General features: G+C 41.9%; 1 protein-coding gene across 1 annotated transcript in view; it reads right to left on the bottom strand.

Annotated features, from left to right (window-relative positions):
- Positions 1–16,355, bottom strand: part of IGFBP3 (insulin like growth factor binding protein 3) — a 35,665-nt gene that overhangs the window by 4,062 nt on the left and 15,248 nt on the right. Inside the window, exon 3 of the mRNA XM_053266087.1 lies at positions 16,105–16,224. Coding sequence (XP_053122062.1) covers positions 16,105–16,224 — 120 coding nt within the window. The remainder of the gene's footprint in view (positions 1–16,104; positions 16,225–16,355) is intronic.

The following is a 16,355-nucleotide window of genomic DNA, read 5'->3' as shown; positions in this document are numbered from 1 at the left end:
TAAATTTTGCAGCCACTGGGTTTTACTTTCTTATCATGCTGCTGTGTGGTATGAACCACCTTTTGGTTGCAACTCTCTTAGCAACTGCCATGTCACCTTCTATGTGGAAGCCACCTGCCCCTCCCCCCACCCTCTACTTTGAAAACCATAGATTTACTGGAGACTTAAGCACCATGTATGACTTTCAAAGACTTCAAGAAGTCTCAGGCCACTGAAGATATTTAGCAAAACAGGAAACTTATTTGTAGTTTGAGGTCTTTGGGCTCTTTTATCCCCAGTCTCCGTTAGCTCTACAGTTCCCCAGCTAGGATGGTTTGGGAGGAGCTGGTCACTCATGTACTTCCTTAGTTGGAAAAACTGTCTTCTCTGGCTACAGTCTCCTGCCATGGAGCCAGAATCACCCACAGTCTTCCAGGGTCTGTGTTCCTCAAAAAGCTGGGTATTGTGCTAGACAGACTCCTCTGCTTCCCAAATGTTTGTTTTATCCATGTTTATATCATTACAGTATATGAACTAACACCACTTATTCTAGCTGCAAAATAAAGGGTGTATTCTCTTTATACCTTCAGGCAGGAAAAGCAAACATCATGCCACATGCTAGAACAACACAATGCTGGCTCTCCTTTAGACCCTCAAGGGCTGGGCTTTTCAGCCCTACTTGCATGCAACAATCCTATGTGTTTAAACAGACCACTGTCACAGACTGAAGATCAAGTCCAGCATCAACACATGCTAATCTGGTGGTCACAGCAAAGCATTACAAGTGGGTGGGTGGAATGGAAACATACTGCACATTTTGTTGATTTGCTTGATTTGCATTTATACAGCACTTTACAAGTGACAGATATTTGGGTTTTCTTGAAAATCCCATTGCAAATTTCGCTCTCATTTGCATCAAATTTGCATTTTTTTCTATAAATTACTATACAAGTTTTCCTGATGCCCTAAATAGATTGTGATCTGATTTGGCATGTTATTTGGCCTACTTATGGAATGTTATTTGGCCATGTTATTAGGCCATGTTATTTGGCCTAAGGGGGGGAAAAACTCCTCCACTATATTAATTACCCCTCACTGAATCTCAAAAGGTACTTAAGTAGCCAATCAGAAATTTTAGAAAGAGAAATTTTCCTCAGAAAAATACAGGAAGGTTTTCTGGGGGGAAATTTCCACCCCACATCTCTGATGAATGGTATGGGGAAAATGGATCCTGAGAATATTTTTTTCTCCGTCTGATTATTCCAGATTCAGTATCATCTAATGGTGTTGATTTGCAGTACAGAACTTCGTTAACTGCGAGTTCAGCAACTGTGGTTTCGCAGGTCCTGCACCTGTGGCTTTTAGACCTCGGTATACGTAAAAAACCAGCTCCCAAAGGGTTAAACCTGTGTATCCGTGGATTGGGGGTGACCAGAAATGACCTCAAGTCATTTCTGGCTGCCATTTTGACTTCGGGCCATTTTATGGCTCCTTTCTTTTTAAAAAAATGGTTTTTAAAAAGCAATTTTTGGCCGATTTTCTACTCTTGGGGGCATCTTCAGACTCCTTGTGGACAGTGGAGCATGGTAGGGCAGTCTGACCGGTTCTGTCAGTTTTGGTGGCGATTTTGGGTGGTGCAGGAACCTAACCCCTCAATTTTCATTCACTTTAATGCCCCATTATTCGCAGATTTGCTATCCACTGCCCACCGCCATGGAACTGAACCCCCGTGAATAACTGGGTTCTCCTGTATGTTTGCTCAGGATTGACAAAAGAAAGTACATCTTTGCACAAAGCAAAATTAGCTCCTGGAATGTTACTACTGTAAGATGTGGTAAAGACCACCAGGCTAGATGGCTTTAAAGAAAATTAGACAAATTGTGAAGGATAGGCCTATTAGTGTTTTTTAAAAATTATTACAAGAGCGAAATGGAAGATCAGAAGGCAGTATTACTCTGAACATCAGCTGCAAACAACAGAAGCTGTTGTCACATATCCTACTTTGGAGTTTCAAGAGTCATGTGGCCAGCTGTTACTGGGAACAAAATGAAAGACTAAATGGAACTTGGAGTTGTCCAGCAAGGCAATTCTTATGTTCTTGTGTTAGTTTTCATTTTTAGATACATGATTTATGTGAAGGTTATGTATACAAAACATTCTGTGGAAGGTCAGTGAGGTGTAATGGTTCAAGTATCAGCCTAGGAGTAGAAAAACCTAAGTTCAAATCCCTCATCAGTTATGAAGCTCACTGGGTAATTTTGGGCCAGTCACCATCTCTCAATCCAATCTAGGATAAAAGCTGGGATAGGGAGAATCACCTATGCTACCCTGAGCTACTTCATGGTATGGAATATAACATAAATGCTATTGTCTCAATAGTTGTTCACAACCATCTAAGCAACCAGAGGGATGGTAGGATAAGATTTCCAGTGGGCAGGAGAAAGGCCTCAGTGCCTTGCACAGCTTCTTGCCCCTTCCCATGACTATCAAAACACAGAGTAAATTATGCAAAACAGAAAACATGGCAGAACAAACTGTGCACATAACGGAAATCACACAGATTTGTTTAATCTGAATAATTTAAACTAGTTGCAGAAAACAGCTTGTCAATGCAGAAAGTTGATCCGCTGGATGTTGTATGGGTGTGTGTGCACATGTGTGAGTGAGAAAAGATGGGATACATATAGGAACATAGGAAGCTGCCATATACAAAGTCAGACCACCAGTATTGTCTACTCAGACTGGCAGCAGTTTCTCCAAAACTGCAGGCCAGTCTCTCTCTCAGCCCTATCTTGGAGAAGCCAGGGAGGGAACCTGGAACCTTTTGCTCTTCCCAGAGTGGCTCCATCCTCTAGTGGGAATATCTTACAGTGTTCACACATGTAGTCTCCCATTCAAATGTAAACCAGGGCAGACCCTGCTTAGCAAAGAGGACAATTAAGGCTTGCTACCACAAGACCAGCCCTATGTACAAGACCCCTGTACAAGTGATAAGGCCCTTATCACTTAAGAGTATTCTTTTATGCATTATTGTTACTGTTTTACATTTCTGTAGCAAGCTCCCTCTCTTTGGCTTCATCCATGGAGTGTGATTTTCAGCCTGTGAAGGAATTATGTGCAGTCCCTCAAATATTATTAGCTCTCCAGAGTTCTGCAGTGTTTATTTTCTTTAAAAAATAAGCTTCTAGGCCTCATCAAGGTTGCTGAGAAAAGTTTGAAAAATGTGACAGTCGCATGGTAAAAAGACTTAGAAAACCTGAAGGCAAAGCAACATCTCCTTCCCTTCCCACCCCCTCTGCACTGTGGCTTAGACCTAAGTCTCTGACATATATTTACCTAGCCTCTCCCTAAAAATGTGTGTGAAGGAGATTCCCTAGGCAACTGGCAACTTCCCCAGCAACCAATTGCATCGCCCTTTGTTCTGCAGCCCAGAAATCTTCCTTAAAAATTCAATCTGAATGCTGACTCTGGTATACTGGCTCATAAGACTTTCTACAATCTCACAGTCAGCTACACAATGATGCACCAACTATACTGTAGTAATATGTCACATTGGATTTGCAACCCACAAGGCAACATAGCAGGATAGGCTTGCCCCACAACATAAGATGGTAAGCTACTTCAAATGGCAGAGTATATATATTCATGAAGCACAACTCCTGCCCCAAAGTAGGATCCTGCACATAGCAGGCTCCAACAGATTCATCATCATCATCACCATCCAGATTACAGTGTCTGAAATCTGGATGGAACAGGAGTAAGCAAAATACACCTAACTAAAGTGTCTGGACAAGCAGACTTCCAGATAAGGCAAATAAGTCCAAATGCACCAGAAAAGGCTTCAAAGTACAAACCCAAACTCCCTAAACTACTCTATCAACCAAGCAGTCCCTAATATACTGTAGTTATTTTTTCAGCATTTTTGCAAAAATGTCCACTTATTACCTTATGCCCTGAATGTGATCAACATTTAGTCCAGTGGTTCCCAACCTGGGGGCCTCCAGATGTTGCTGAACTATTATTATTATTATTATTATTATTATTATTATTATTATTATTATTTTTACATCTTCTATAATTATAACTATAATTCCCATCAGCCCCAGCTACAATGTATTGTGGCTGGGGATGATGGAAATTGTACTTCAGCAACATCTGGAGGCCCCCCGGTTAGGAACCACTGACTTAGTCAAATCTGATGGGTTACACAGCTCTGCAATATCATCCCATCCACTGCATGAACCCTGATTGGATAATCAGTCACCCTAATTATCCATTAGACTAATCAATGAAGGAGGAATAATAAAAATAACACCAAAGCAAAGTTTAAAAAAAGATGAACATTTGCATCACTGAATTGTTTTGGGGAAACATTCTACATCAAAACTGAAAAATGGGGAGTATTCAGTGCAACTCTCCAAAACACATCTCCCTGCTATCTCCCTGATGACATGTTATATGGAGATTGTCTATTGTATTTATGTGAGCAGCAATGATACCTTGGTTCATACCGATGGAAGTAATTACAGCAGTGCCATGTGTATAAAACCATTTTGGAAGGGTGGTATACAAATCAAATAAATAAATAAAAATAATAAAAATAAATAAAAGACTAATTTGCAGAGGTCATATTATGTGGCACTGGGCTTGCAAATGCCCAACCTTGTAGTGTGGGTGGTTCCTGTGCCTGAAAAGAACATCCCTTCCTTCCTGATACTAAAGCCACAGAAACACTCCTTTGGTCATGTAGCAAATTGTATGTCTCCCCATCCCCTGGCCTAATCCCTACACAGTTATGCGGCACTGGGTTGTGTGCTGTACCAGACATTTCCAAACCCATTTTTACCAACTCCTCTTTTGATATCTTGAATTACTCCTCCATTTGAAGGAGGAAAACCCACCAACCACCCCACTCAGCTACCTGATATCCATGTTTATGCCATCACTGACCCGTATACATACTCTTGGTGTTGCCTGATGGTCTGTCAATTTCAGTCCCTACAAACTCTCAGTATTGTGTACATCTCTGCTGCTAATCGTTCTACATTCCTATGGATTACAGATGAGGGCTCATGCAACTGAATGCTTCTCTGTATAAAAAAATTTCCCTCCACAGCATGTCATGGTGAAGGGTCTACCCTAACCACCTCCCTGGCATCTGGGAAGGGAGGGGGAGGAAGATGTATGCAACCATATGACTCCTCAACTGCAGTCTGAGTGGTCCAGCCCAAGAAAGGGGATGCACCAAGAGCACACACATTCTGATGACTTTCCCAGATATTCTCTTGGCATGTTCCTTTATTGTCTAGGTGGTGTGGGAACAATTTGTGTGAACCACTGTCCAAATTCTAAGTATATACTGATATACCAGTTTCAGCCTGCAGTTGGAGTAATTTTTTTAGAAAAATGAGATTAAAACAGAAATAAACAAAATTAGAACTATTGTGGGGGACGTCAGTTTTTTAGGGAATTTCAGGGCAGCGGGCCAATTCTTCAAGGATCATCAGGATCATGGAAAAGATGACAACATCATACTGCCATTTTTTGGAAGGGCAGAAAATAAATAAATAAATAAATAACTGTTGGTATATAGGCAATCAGTTTGACAATATTTGAATTGACCAATGTACCAACTCTAAGCCTAACTATGTTACATGCAAACATGTGCAACAAAATCCTGATAAACCATTGCTCCTAAGGAAAACATTTCAGGAGTGGGAGAACATTCCTCTTTAACCCTGCCAATGTGGGCTGCTTGAGGAAGAGGAGTTATAAGGGGAAAGATTAAGCATTCTCTTTCTTGCACTACTACTCTTCTCTAGTAAGCCCCCTTCTGAAATCACTTTTCTTAGAGAAGAAATTGAGTTCCATTACATGCATTTGTGTGTAAAGTGCGGTTAGGCCCAAATTGTTGAGATAGTAGGCATTTAAATGCCTACTATCTACATTGAGATAGTAGGCATTTAAATAAGACATCCATCTTATTTATTTATTGTTTCTCTGTGTAAACCACCCTGAGCCATTTTTGGAAGGGTGGTGTAGAAATCAAATAAATAACAACAACAACAAATAATTTCAGCAAGCTAAGATCTTGGACATCACAGGTAAAATTAAGACAAGGCGGTATCAAGGGACTAGTTTTCACTGAGGTAGTAAACCTCTTAATTACCAAATTACAATTTGGCTAGATCCTCCATGCTCCAATCCACTACCTGCTTAGATTGGAAAAGCTGGGGATTAGTGCTACAGAAATGTTTATAAAGAATTTGGTAACATGTGTTTCTGGGCATATGGTGAGAGTGCTGTTATCTTAGCAGGCAACAGCAACAATCAGCACAACTAGTAAAAGGGAACAAAGGACCTAGACAAACTGTGTTTCCATAATTATGATTTAGCAGTGCAGTACAATATCTCAGATTGGACTTCGGGTCTCATGCCCCCATGGCATCAACATAATGTTCCATCAAATTTCCATGCAGTTCAGTTGGGAGCTTCCACACCCATAACTGTCCCTGTCACCAACATTTTTGGGTTTTTTTAATTTAATTTGCATGCTTTTTAAAACAGAGGATCCCATATGCACCACAATTAATATAAGTGTGTTCAGTACAAGGAAAGTGAAAATACTGTTTTAGCATTGCCAGGTATAATAAAGAGGCAGACATGAGTACTTGGGTTTAAAACAAGTCATACAGTTATTTGACAAACATGGCAAATATTGCAAGCTGCTAGATCAGTGTGGAGGGGAACAAAGATGATGCCCTAAAAGAGCTGGGTGCCCAGCTGAACGCCTAATGGGACACCTCCCCTGATCTAGCAAAAAGAGGAGTAAGCATGGGTCAGGATGTTACCATAGTTACCACTTTTAGCAGTAACCAAGCCCTCCAGGAAAAGGCACATAAATGATGTAGAATGCCGACCAATCACTGCTTATCTTTAGGCCAGGGCTTTCTTTTTGGACTACAGCTCCCATCATCTTCAGCCACACTGGCCAGCAGTCAAGGATGATGGGAGTTGTAGGCCAACATCTGCAGGAGGGCCAAAGTTGAGTAGCCCTGCTCTAGCTAAACTGACAAATGATATACAATAGGCTTGATCACATGATTGAGAATAGGGTAGAAGAATCCTACCATTGAAGAGTAGTGGTTACCCTTTATTTTCAAGACATTTCTCCTTCTCAGGGACAGAGGAAACACCATGCACGTAAATGGCTGTTACACATGAGCAGCAGCCAGGTGAGTGCTGTAGGCAGGTCAGCCACTGCGCAGAATGCCACATGGGGCACTTCTGCTCCCCACAGCATCCAGGTGCTGAAAGTATCACTGGTTAAAGTTGTTAAAGTTACCTCTCACTGCCATCCCTGCCACAGAACCTAATCAGAGTGATTTTCTTCAAAACACATCTTTATTTATTTAATACATTCATGAAAGGCCTTTGTATGGAAGACATATCAAAAGAGATCTTTCCTAAAGAAACTGCTCAGTCTGGCCTTTGCAATTAGTTAGCAAAAACTCCCAGTGTAAATATAAGGGAGAAAAAAACCCAACCATGAACTGAGGTTTCATATGTGCTTATCAACTTCTGCTCCTCATAACATAGCAATTTTCTCATGGATTCATTAAAAAATGGACACACTTATTCACAAGTGATTCTGAGCTTTAAAATGCCTCTCCTAGCACAAATACTGCAAAGGGAAAGTTTTGAGAAACCACAGAAGGTCATGGTGGGGAGTGGGGTCAGGTGAAATAGTGAGAGAATGTTTTACTTCTCTACAGGCTACTTCTGTACCTGTGTGATATCTATACTTTTTTTTAATCAACCATAACTTCTTAGATGGTATAGTTCCAGATTTCCAGTATCCTAGCTGTCAATAGAATGTTTGAAGTAAGTAATCTCATGAAATGAGTATCTAGGATCAATGTTGTTCAATAGCAAAGTAGAAAATATTTGAACATGATTTGTCAGCATTTGATTGGTCAACAGACCATGTCTTTTTTGACCAGTTAAATGCTCCATCCTAGTTAGACTCTTGCTGAAAAGCGATAAGGACAGGTGTGTGAGAGTGAGTGCGGAGCGGGTAGACAAGCTAGAGGGCATACAGGACCTTGCAAGAATTCTCTACATCTTGACAGGATAGAGCCCAAGGGCACATTTGAAAGTGTCAACAAATCTGATAGACTGCTCAGTGTAGCACTGCAAGCACCCAGTCCTTCTGGAGCGCAGCTGCTGGGATTTCATATCCCCCCTCTTGGTGGAATGCCTCTGAGGCTTACACTAATATGGAGCACGGCAACAGCTGCTACTGCACAGAGCCTCCATCTGAAATTACTGCAAATGATAGCTGTGAGAGACAGAGCTAGCACTGATTTCAAGGAACATTTATTTCATTATTGTAAAAGACCTGTTGCCAAATTGGCAGAAGTTATAACTGATTTGTTTAATGTGAAGTTCTTAATTTAAGATGCCTTTGTTGCAGCAGCAGCTATAAAAACTGTTGCAAATGTGGCTGATGATGACACTATCTTCTCAAGAAGCTGGATTTGGGGGGATAAGAAGTGAAAAGATGATAAATATTGTGCGCCAGTCACTTTTACACAGGACTCGCTGGAGATTTCTCTCTCAAAGAACAAGCCCAGCTTCTCCCACCCACAAGGACACATCTTCAGAATTCATTTGACAGACATACAGTAAAGGTAAAGTGTGCCGTTGAGTCGATGTTGACTCCTAGTGACCACAGAGCCCTGTGGTTGTCTTTGGTAGACTACAGGAGGGGTTTACCACCGCCATCTCCCACACAGTATGATATGATGCCTTTCATCATCTTCTTATATCGCTGCTGCCCGATATAGGTATTTCCCATAGTCTGGGAAATATAACATCAGGGATTCGAACTGGCAACCTGACTTGCTAGTCAAGTCATCAGCAGCAATTCAAGCAGTGGTCTTGGTTATCTGTCTTGCTCCCCCTTCCCCCGCAAACATCAGATGGGCTGTGCACTTCTTGTTTTTTAAAGCCATGTATTTGAGCATGTATTTGCGAAAATGTTCATGTGACACTTTATTTTTAAAAAGGAAAAGTCATTTTAAAAAAACAACCCCAGTAAATTAACTTTGGGGATGGAAGGGGAACATGGTCCTTGTCATCTCAAGCGCCAGTTAGTCAGGAGTGGCCACATCTGGTTTCTGCTGCACATGGAGGAAACAGTTTCTCCTGAGCTTTATCCTGAACAGGAATTTGTATTCAACACAGTGCATCTACTTTCACTGTGGCTACTCAAATATTGTATGCCTGTACACTGGTCTATAACAAAGGCATACTTTTTAAAAGGGCATTGCCTCAAATAGTTTTATTTAAAACAAACAAACTGGTTATTCCATGCACGTTTAAGAAAACTGCTTATTCCAGATAAATATGCTTAATGCTTTCCCACAAGTGCCAGAGCATGGTCTGAAGGCACATAATGTAACTTTTATTTTTATTTTTTAAACTATTTATATCCTGCTCTTCCTCCATGGAGCCCAGAGTGGTATACATAGTTAGGTTTCTCCTCACAACAATCCTGTGAGGTAGAAGAAAAGCATGGCTTGGTCAGTTCAGGGCATAGTAGGAGCAGAGATGTAACATTTTCATAAATGCTATAATGGGAAATGCCCCACCCCCACTTCACAGGGCAACAAAGGCATTGGCGGCGGGGGGGGGGATGAAATATATACAATACTTATTTTTATATCATATTTAAACTTACTTTACTATTTTAAATACACAAAATGAATAATGTACAGCTTCTTTAGCACATTTTCCTTCTTTAAAAAAAAACACAAATGCATTTATACTATTAAGTATACTAAAAAATAATTACAAGTACTGTATATGTATTGCTACAGCTTGACCTGCAAGTTGCTGCAGTATGAGTTATCTGGACATGTCTGATATTTTGCCAGCTGAAAAATAGCAAGGGGGAATTAAGGCTCTCCTCATGGAAGGGGAGCTGGTCTTGAGGTAGCAAACATGACTTGTCCCCATTGCTAAGCAGGGTCTGCCCTGGTTGGATATGAATGGGAGACTACATGCTTGAGCAATATAAGATATTCCCCTTGGGGATGGGGTCACTCTGGGAAGAGCATCTGCATGCTTGCATGTAGAAGGCTCTAAGTTCCCTCCCTGGCATCTCCAATACAGGGCTGAAAGACTCCTGCCTGCAACCTTGGAGAAGCTGCTGCCAGTCTGTGTAGACAATACTGAGCTAGATGGGCCAATGGTCTGAATCAGTATATGACAGCTTCCTATGTTCTAAAAGATGCTTTAAAATGTAGTTTATGCACTTCCTTCCATGGATTTTGGTGTCAAGGTGGTATGGGATGGGACCAGAAAGAAGCAGATTTAATTTAAATTTTCAGGTTTCTGCTAAGGCTTTGCCACCTACAACAAGCCTCTTGCAGCATCTACCCCCTTTGACTCTCCCCACAAGCAGGCAGGGCAACAGGCTGCTTGTTCCCCCGTAGAAAGGTAAAATACGGTGTTATAGTTCCCTGAGGTGAGAAAATATCTATGAGATGAAGAGGGACCAAATCAGGAATATATTCAGATCAAAGGGGATCATTCTCCAGATGAAGGCAGCGGAAGATAGACAACCATTCGGAAGGGTCCTAGGAAGGGTCTAGGTTTGTGTGTTCCTCTACTAAAGATCACAGTGCATCCTGTAAAGGGAAAGGCCAACATGCATTTGGGATTTGAAAGTTATATATAACTCTCTGTTACAAGAATTGGAAATAGCACGCAGTTATTATCTAATCTTTTCAATGTGCCCTTTCTCATGAGCAATGAGAAAGGGCAAGAGGGCTAGTGGGGAGGAAGCCTTAAGTCTGCTTCCTCACAGACGATCTGGTCCTTTCCTTTGGGTGGGCGGATCACCCTCCCAGACTATTGCTGGCTGCTGCTGGTAGCTCCAAGGGTCGGGGTGCCAGATATATTGCTCCGCCCACCTGGAACTCCCATAGTGCACAGTACATTATGGAGATGCCCCTCACCTCCTTGAAGACGGCCAGGCATCCCACAATCTGCCATCCCCAGTTAGTAAAACGGAGTGAGGAGAGTGCTCGCTTTCCTAACCTCATTTTGGAGGGGGGCTCCGTAGGCGGGTCTGCCGCCACAGCACCGCCGGGATCAGACCCAATCCCAGTGGTACACACGGGTGTGGAAAGCTGGGCTGGGCTTCCTTAGTCCGGTTCTGCACGCACGTGTGAATAGCTTCATTGTCTTATATAAAACATCTTCATATTACATAGACAGCATTTTGAAAGTACAATGGGCAGGAACTGATAACAACATTGTAAAACCATGCCTTGTAAAGCATGTCACAGATCATCGTAAGAGAAAAAACATTTCATAAGAGGTTTTTGCATTTTTTAAAAAAAGGTTCCTTTTACTGACTTTGGCCTGGGGGAGGGGAGGCAAAAAATCTGTTACTTGTTGTTTTCCCATCCCCCCCCCCCCGCCGGGCCTTCACAACTCTAGGTGGAAGACCAGCTGGGAAGTTCATGTATACTGCATTGAGTGCTATGATTGAAGAAAGGAAGGATATAAATGTAATAATGATGAGAGCTGGTCTTGTGGTAGCAAGCATGACCTCCCTTAGCTAAGCAGGATCTGCCCTGGTTGCATATGAATGGGAGACTTGATGTGTGAGCACTATAAGATATTCCCCTGAGGGGATGGAGCTGCTCTAGGAAGAGCAGAAGGTTCAAAGTTCCCTCCCTGGCTTCTCCAAGAAAGGGCTGAGAGATTCCTGCCTGTAACCTTGGAGAAGCTGCTGCTGGTCTGTGAAGACAATACTGAGCTAGATAGACCTACAGTCTGACTCATTATATGGCAGCTTCCTATGTTCCTACAATAACTACAGAGCAAATATCACAACAGGAAGGAAAGGCTATGACCCCTATTCAGAAATCTAGTAGCCTTTACATAATCCACAAAATGTCAGCTTTTTGTTTTTGAGAAAAGCAAATTTCTAATTCTTACAACTATTCAGCAAAATATTAAAAGAGTACTGACTGCTTCTGCCAAGAGCTTAAAGAACAGAGAGCGTCAAGGCTACAGATACCAAGGCTCAAAATGAAGTTTTTGCTTCATACAGAAGAACATTTTGTCAATCCTGATGATCCTCTCTACTCTATAGTCTTACATTCCCCCATGTATGCTATTCTAAACATTTGAGAAAGGGTAGGGTAAAGATGTGATGGATAGAGGCTAAAGAACTGTAAAGGAAGAGAAGCTAAACCATAGCTTTAAGTACAGTCAAACAATATCAATGAAAATTCACAAAGCTGAGAGGGAGCTTTCAGTACCTACAAAACTGATTCAGGCTGGATATGAAACAAAAGAAAGGAGAAAATGGGGTTATTCCCACGTTCAGGCAAAATCAGGCTAGGGGAGCCTAGCCCAATTTTGCCTGATTGTGGGAGCCACCGGGCTTGCAGGCGAGCCCAGTGGCTCCTAGGCAGTTAACTCGCCTCAGTGCCCCTTCCCTAAAACTGGGTTTGCGGAGCGAACTCTCTGCAAACCTGGTGTTTTTTTAATCTTGAGTAGCTGCGGCGCAGCTCCACGGCTACTCACAAGGAGACCCTGGAGGGGAGGCAAAAAGCTGCCCCCCCCCCCGGCTCCAGGGGTCTCACCAGCATGCCCTGCGCACTTCCGCAGGGCACACTTGAGCTTCCAGGGGCCAATCAGCCCCCGCTCCCCCCAGCCCCCACCGGGTCAGTCACGGAGCTGGCAATCGTGTGGGCAGCCGATCCGGCTGCCCAGGGCTCCCGCCCTGCTCATGTGCGAGGAGAGCGGGCTTAGCCTGACCGTGACTGATCGCGAGACCCGGCTCAATGTCATTTTGGGTTGAAGTCCACTCTGTACTTTGCAGACTAATTAGGATGTATCTGCTATGGAAGATCTTAGATTACTTCTTGAAATAAAAAACCCCAGTCACTCTCCTTGTAAAAATATAAAAACTATTAGTAACTGTCTTTGGCACTAATTGGAATACAGGGGTTCCCTGTATATAAACCAGAGTGTTGAAGTAAAGAAAAACATGCAAAAGAAAACATTCAGGCTATAGTTTAGTTCATAGTTTGAATCAGGACTGCAGCCTGGAATATAAACTGAAAAAATCCTCAGCTGTTCAGCAAAAGCTAAAATGGGGAAATATAAATTAAGTATTGCACCAGTCCCTTTTGGACAATGAAACAAGGTAAAATATGGATGGACCTCACATGGCTTTAATGCAGCTTCCACAATTTGAAACTGCCTTTAGAAATGTCACACAGGGAGAAAGTCAGTATAGAGAAAAATAAGCGATATATAGAGCAGCAATTTTTAAACAAGGAAGTCTGTGGACTCTTCAGAATCCACAGCAGGTTGGCTGGTCACTTGATGTTGACTTTCCTCATTTCCAACTCCCAAACCACATAAAAGGTCAGTTAAAACGCACACAGAATGCTTTGCTAATAATATTTCCTAATGAAAGCACTGCAGTCATTGCTGCAGAGCTGTTGCAAAATGGCAACTGGAAGCAAGAGGTGTGGCTTGAGGAACCATTCATGGGAAGGTGGGTGGTCCACTTCAACTTCAAGTGCTTTGTTTCTAAAAATGGGAGGTACCTGGGGCTTATACCTGCCAGGAAGCCACACTTTCTGACCTGGACGTCAGATGTGTGTGGGCTGACTGAGGTTGTTCACCAGCTGAGGGAAGGGCACTCTGTACATTCTGAGATCAATCCTTGTTCTTGAATCATGGCATCACATATCTCAGAACTGAGCCTGACAGTGAGGCAAGTTTTGGATCTGAGTCCCTTGCTGACATTGATCTCTGGCCAGCTTCACCAGAAAATACCTACCAAAACCTGGAGCAATCTTAATAATCTATACAGGTTGAGTATCCCTTATCTGGACTGCTTGGTACCAGAAGTGTTCTAGGTTGCTGTATTTTATTTGAGCAGGGAGTGGAAGAGGGGGGCTTTCCCTTTTCCCTCTAGGGTCAAAGCAAGAACATCAAAAACATTTAAAAGCTTCACAATAAAAACAGAGCCCCAACTAGAGAGAATTACAGACAAAATCCCTGTCACTAACAGCCTTCTGAAATCAGTAAGTTTTGACTGCATGTTTAAATTGAGATTGTGGAATGCGCTCCCTGCTGAGATACGATCCTCCCCATCTCTGGCAATTTTCAAAAAACACCTGAAAACCCATCTTTCCACCCAAGCTTTCTCACCTTACTAATTTTTTTAGGTTTTAATCTCTGGTTAATTTTTAAATTTTTAAATTGTTTTAAGTTTTTGTAAATATTTTAACTTGTTTTATGCTATTGTTAACCGCCCAGAGACGAATGTTTGGGGCGGTGTACAAATTTGATAGATAGATAGATAGATAGGAGCAAAATTGGGAATCTGCAAGCAAGTGAGCTGAGGCATTTTGTTTTTTGTTTTGTTATGGCGCACACCATGGTGGTTTTTGTATTTCGGATGTCTGGATAAGGGATACTCAACCTATAGTACATTTCCTCTCATACCCAAATGCCTATGGCCTAGTTCTTCTCACTGAGATGGTAAACCTGTATCTAGGCTAACCTAGATACACCTAAAACCCCTGCTAACTGAGTAAAGAGGCACCTCTTAAAGTGGTGATTCTCTTATATTTAGCAGGGGGAGAGCAAGTGGCCATGTCCAGCCCCAAGACAGCATCCCTCCTGTGGCTAAATTTTAGACTGTGAGTGCTTTGGGGGACAGGGAACCATCTTTATTTATTTATTTTTCTATTTAAACCACTTTGGAAACATTTGTTGAAAAGTGGAATATAAATAGTAGTAGTAATAGGCTGCAGCACTTCAAACCAGTGAGCGGAAGAGCACACAGGATGGAAAGCTCCTTCACAGACAAAATCCCTTCCTCCACATAGAAAACGAGCATGGTGGTGGGTGGAGAGGAAGGTTCTAGCCTAGCCTTATCCCTTCTTTCTCTCTGGATTATTTCTTTTGTATGGAGGAGCATTAAGCCACGTAAACCCCTATCCATAGTCTGAGGTGCTACAACTTAGCCATCGCTTTACCATCTGAGGGAGAAGAAGACCTATAAAGTCATAACACTCACCCCAACAGAAGAGTGTTAAAAAAAGAAATAAAGTCCTATTGCATGCACTTACAGCATAACTGAAGTACACAAAATATCACCACAAACATGAATTCATATTACAAAATTTCAGATTAAGACTGAGTCAAAATTCTTCATGGGTTTTTAAAATTCTATTCTCAACAACAACAAAAAGTGCCTATTTCTGGCTAACCTTCAGTACCACTCTTAGCATGCTTCATTCATTTTCATCCATATTTCAAACTGTACAGCACTGCATTTGCCCTCGGTGATGGTATCATGTTTAGTATCAACAAAGAATATCACAGTAGCACTGCTGATGAAGTACACTGCAGCAGTTCAGTCTAGAATTAACAAAAGTATGGGTAGCTGTGGTGATCTGCATTTGTCAAGGAAGGTCACAGTCTCATGGGCTGATGCAGATGGAAAACCAGGAGGGCTTAAGAGGCCAGCATTACTGTGGAGTAAATGCTGAGTGCATATCGCTTACATGATCACATGACCTAGATTTTGGAAGCAATCCTCTATAGCATTATAAAGGACAGATATATGGGGTTGCTCAAGTTGCTTTCTGTAATATGACCCAATGCAATTCTTCTAGGAACTCTCAGGCAGCTATTTACAATCCAAAGCATTGATCTATTACAGTCATATGGTGATGGCAACACTTTGCTCCATCTTCCCCACCCCTTCTTCTTTTCAAAGACCTGCTTCTTTTTTTAAACTGAAGGTCACTGCTGTCCAGGACTTGGGTCTGCTTATTTGTGACTTAAGAATGAGGTTTCTCAGATTTAATCTGTTGTCATGAACAACAGCAAATAAAAACACCAACCTGACATGCTGCTGTGGAGCTAAGCCAACAGGTGCTCCAAACTGCTGCCAAATAAGAATCCAATTAAAGTGGTATGGGGTGAACATTCATTGTTTTTCTCATTATGGTCACACTGTAACTGATATGCCTACAGTAAAAATACATGCAAAAAACAACAACTCACTTGTTTTTTCTTGTAGAATCCTTTCTTATCACAATTTGGAATATGCATTCCCCTCGGGCTTAAGACATTCAGAATCTTGAGATTGTTTAATGTGTCTTCCATTTCTCTCCGGCAAGGACCCTGTCAATTTTAAAGTGCATTGTTTTACAAATCAGCAGAAAATCCTTGTATGCCAATATTCTTAGAAGTCTATGTTGCATCATGGCAAATAACTGCATCAAAAAAGATGTGAATTTTGACAAAAATGGCAA

The sequence above is a fragment of the Hemicordylus capensis genome, chromosome 6, assembly GCF_027244095.1.
Source record: "Hemicordylus capensis ecotype Gifberg chromosome 6, rHemCap1.1.pri, whole genome shotgun sequence".
Lineage (NCBI taxonomy): Eukaryota > Metazoa > Chordata > Lepidosauria > Squamata > Cordylidae > Hemicordylus > Hemicordylus capensis.
Note: the sequence above shows the minus strand (reverse complement) of the source record. Positions and strands in the feature narration are given on the sequence as shown.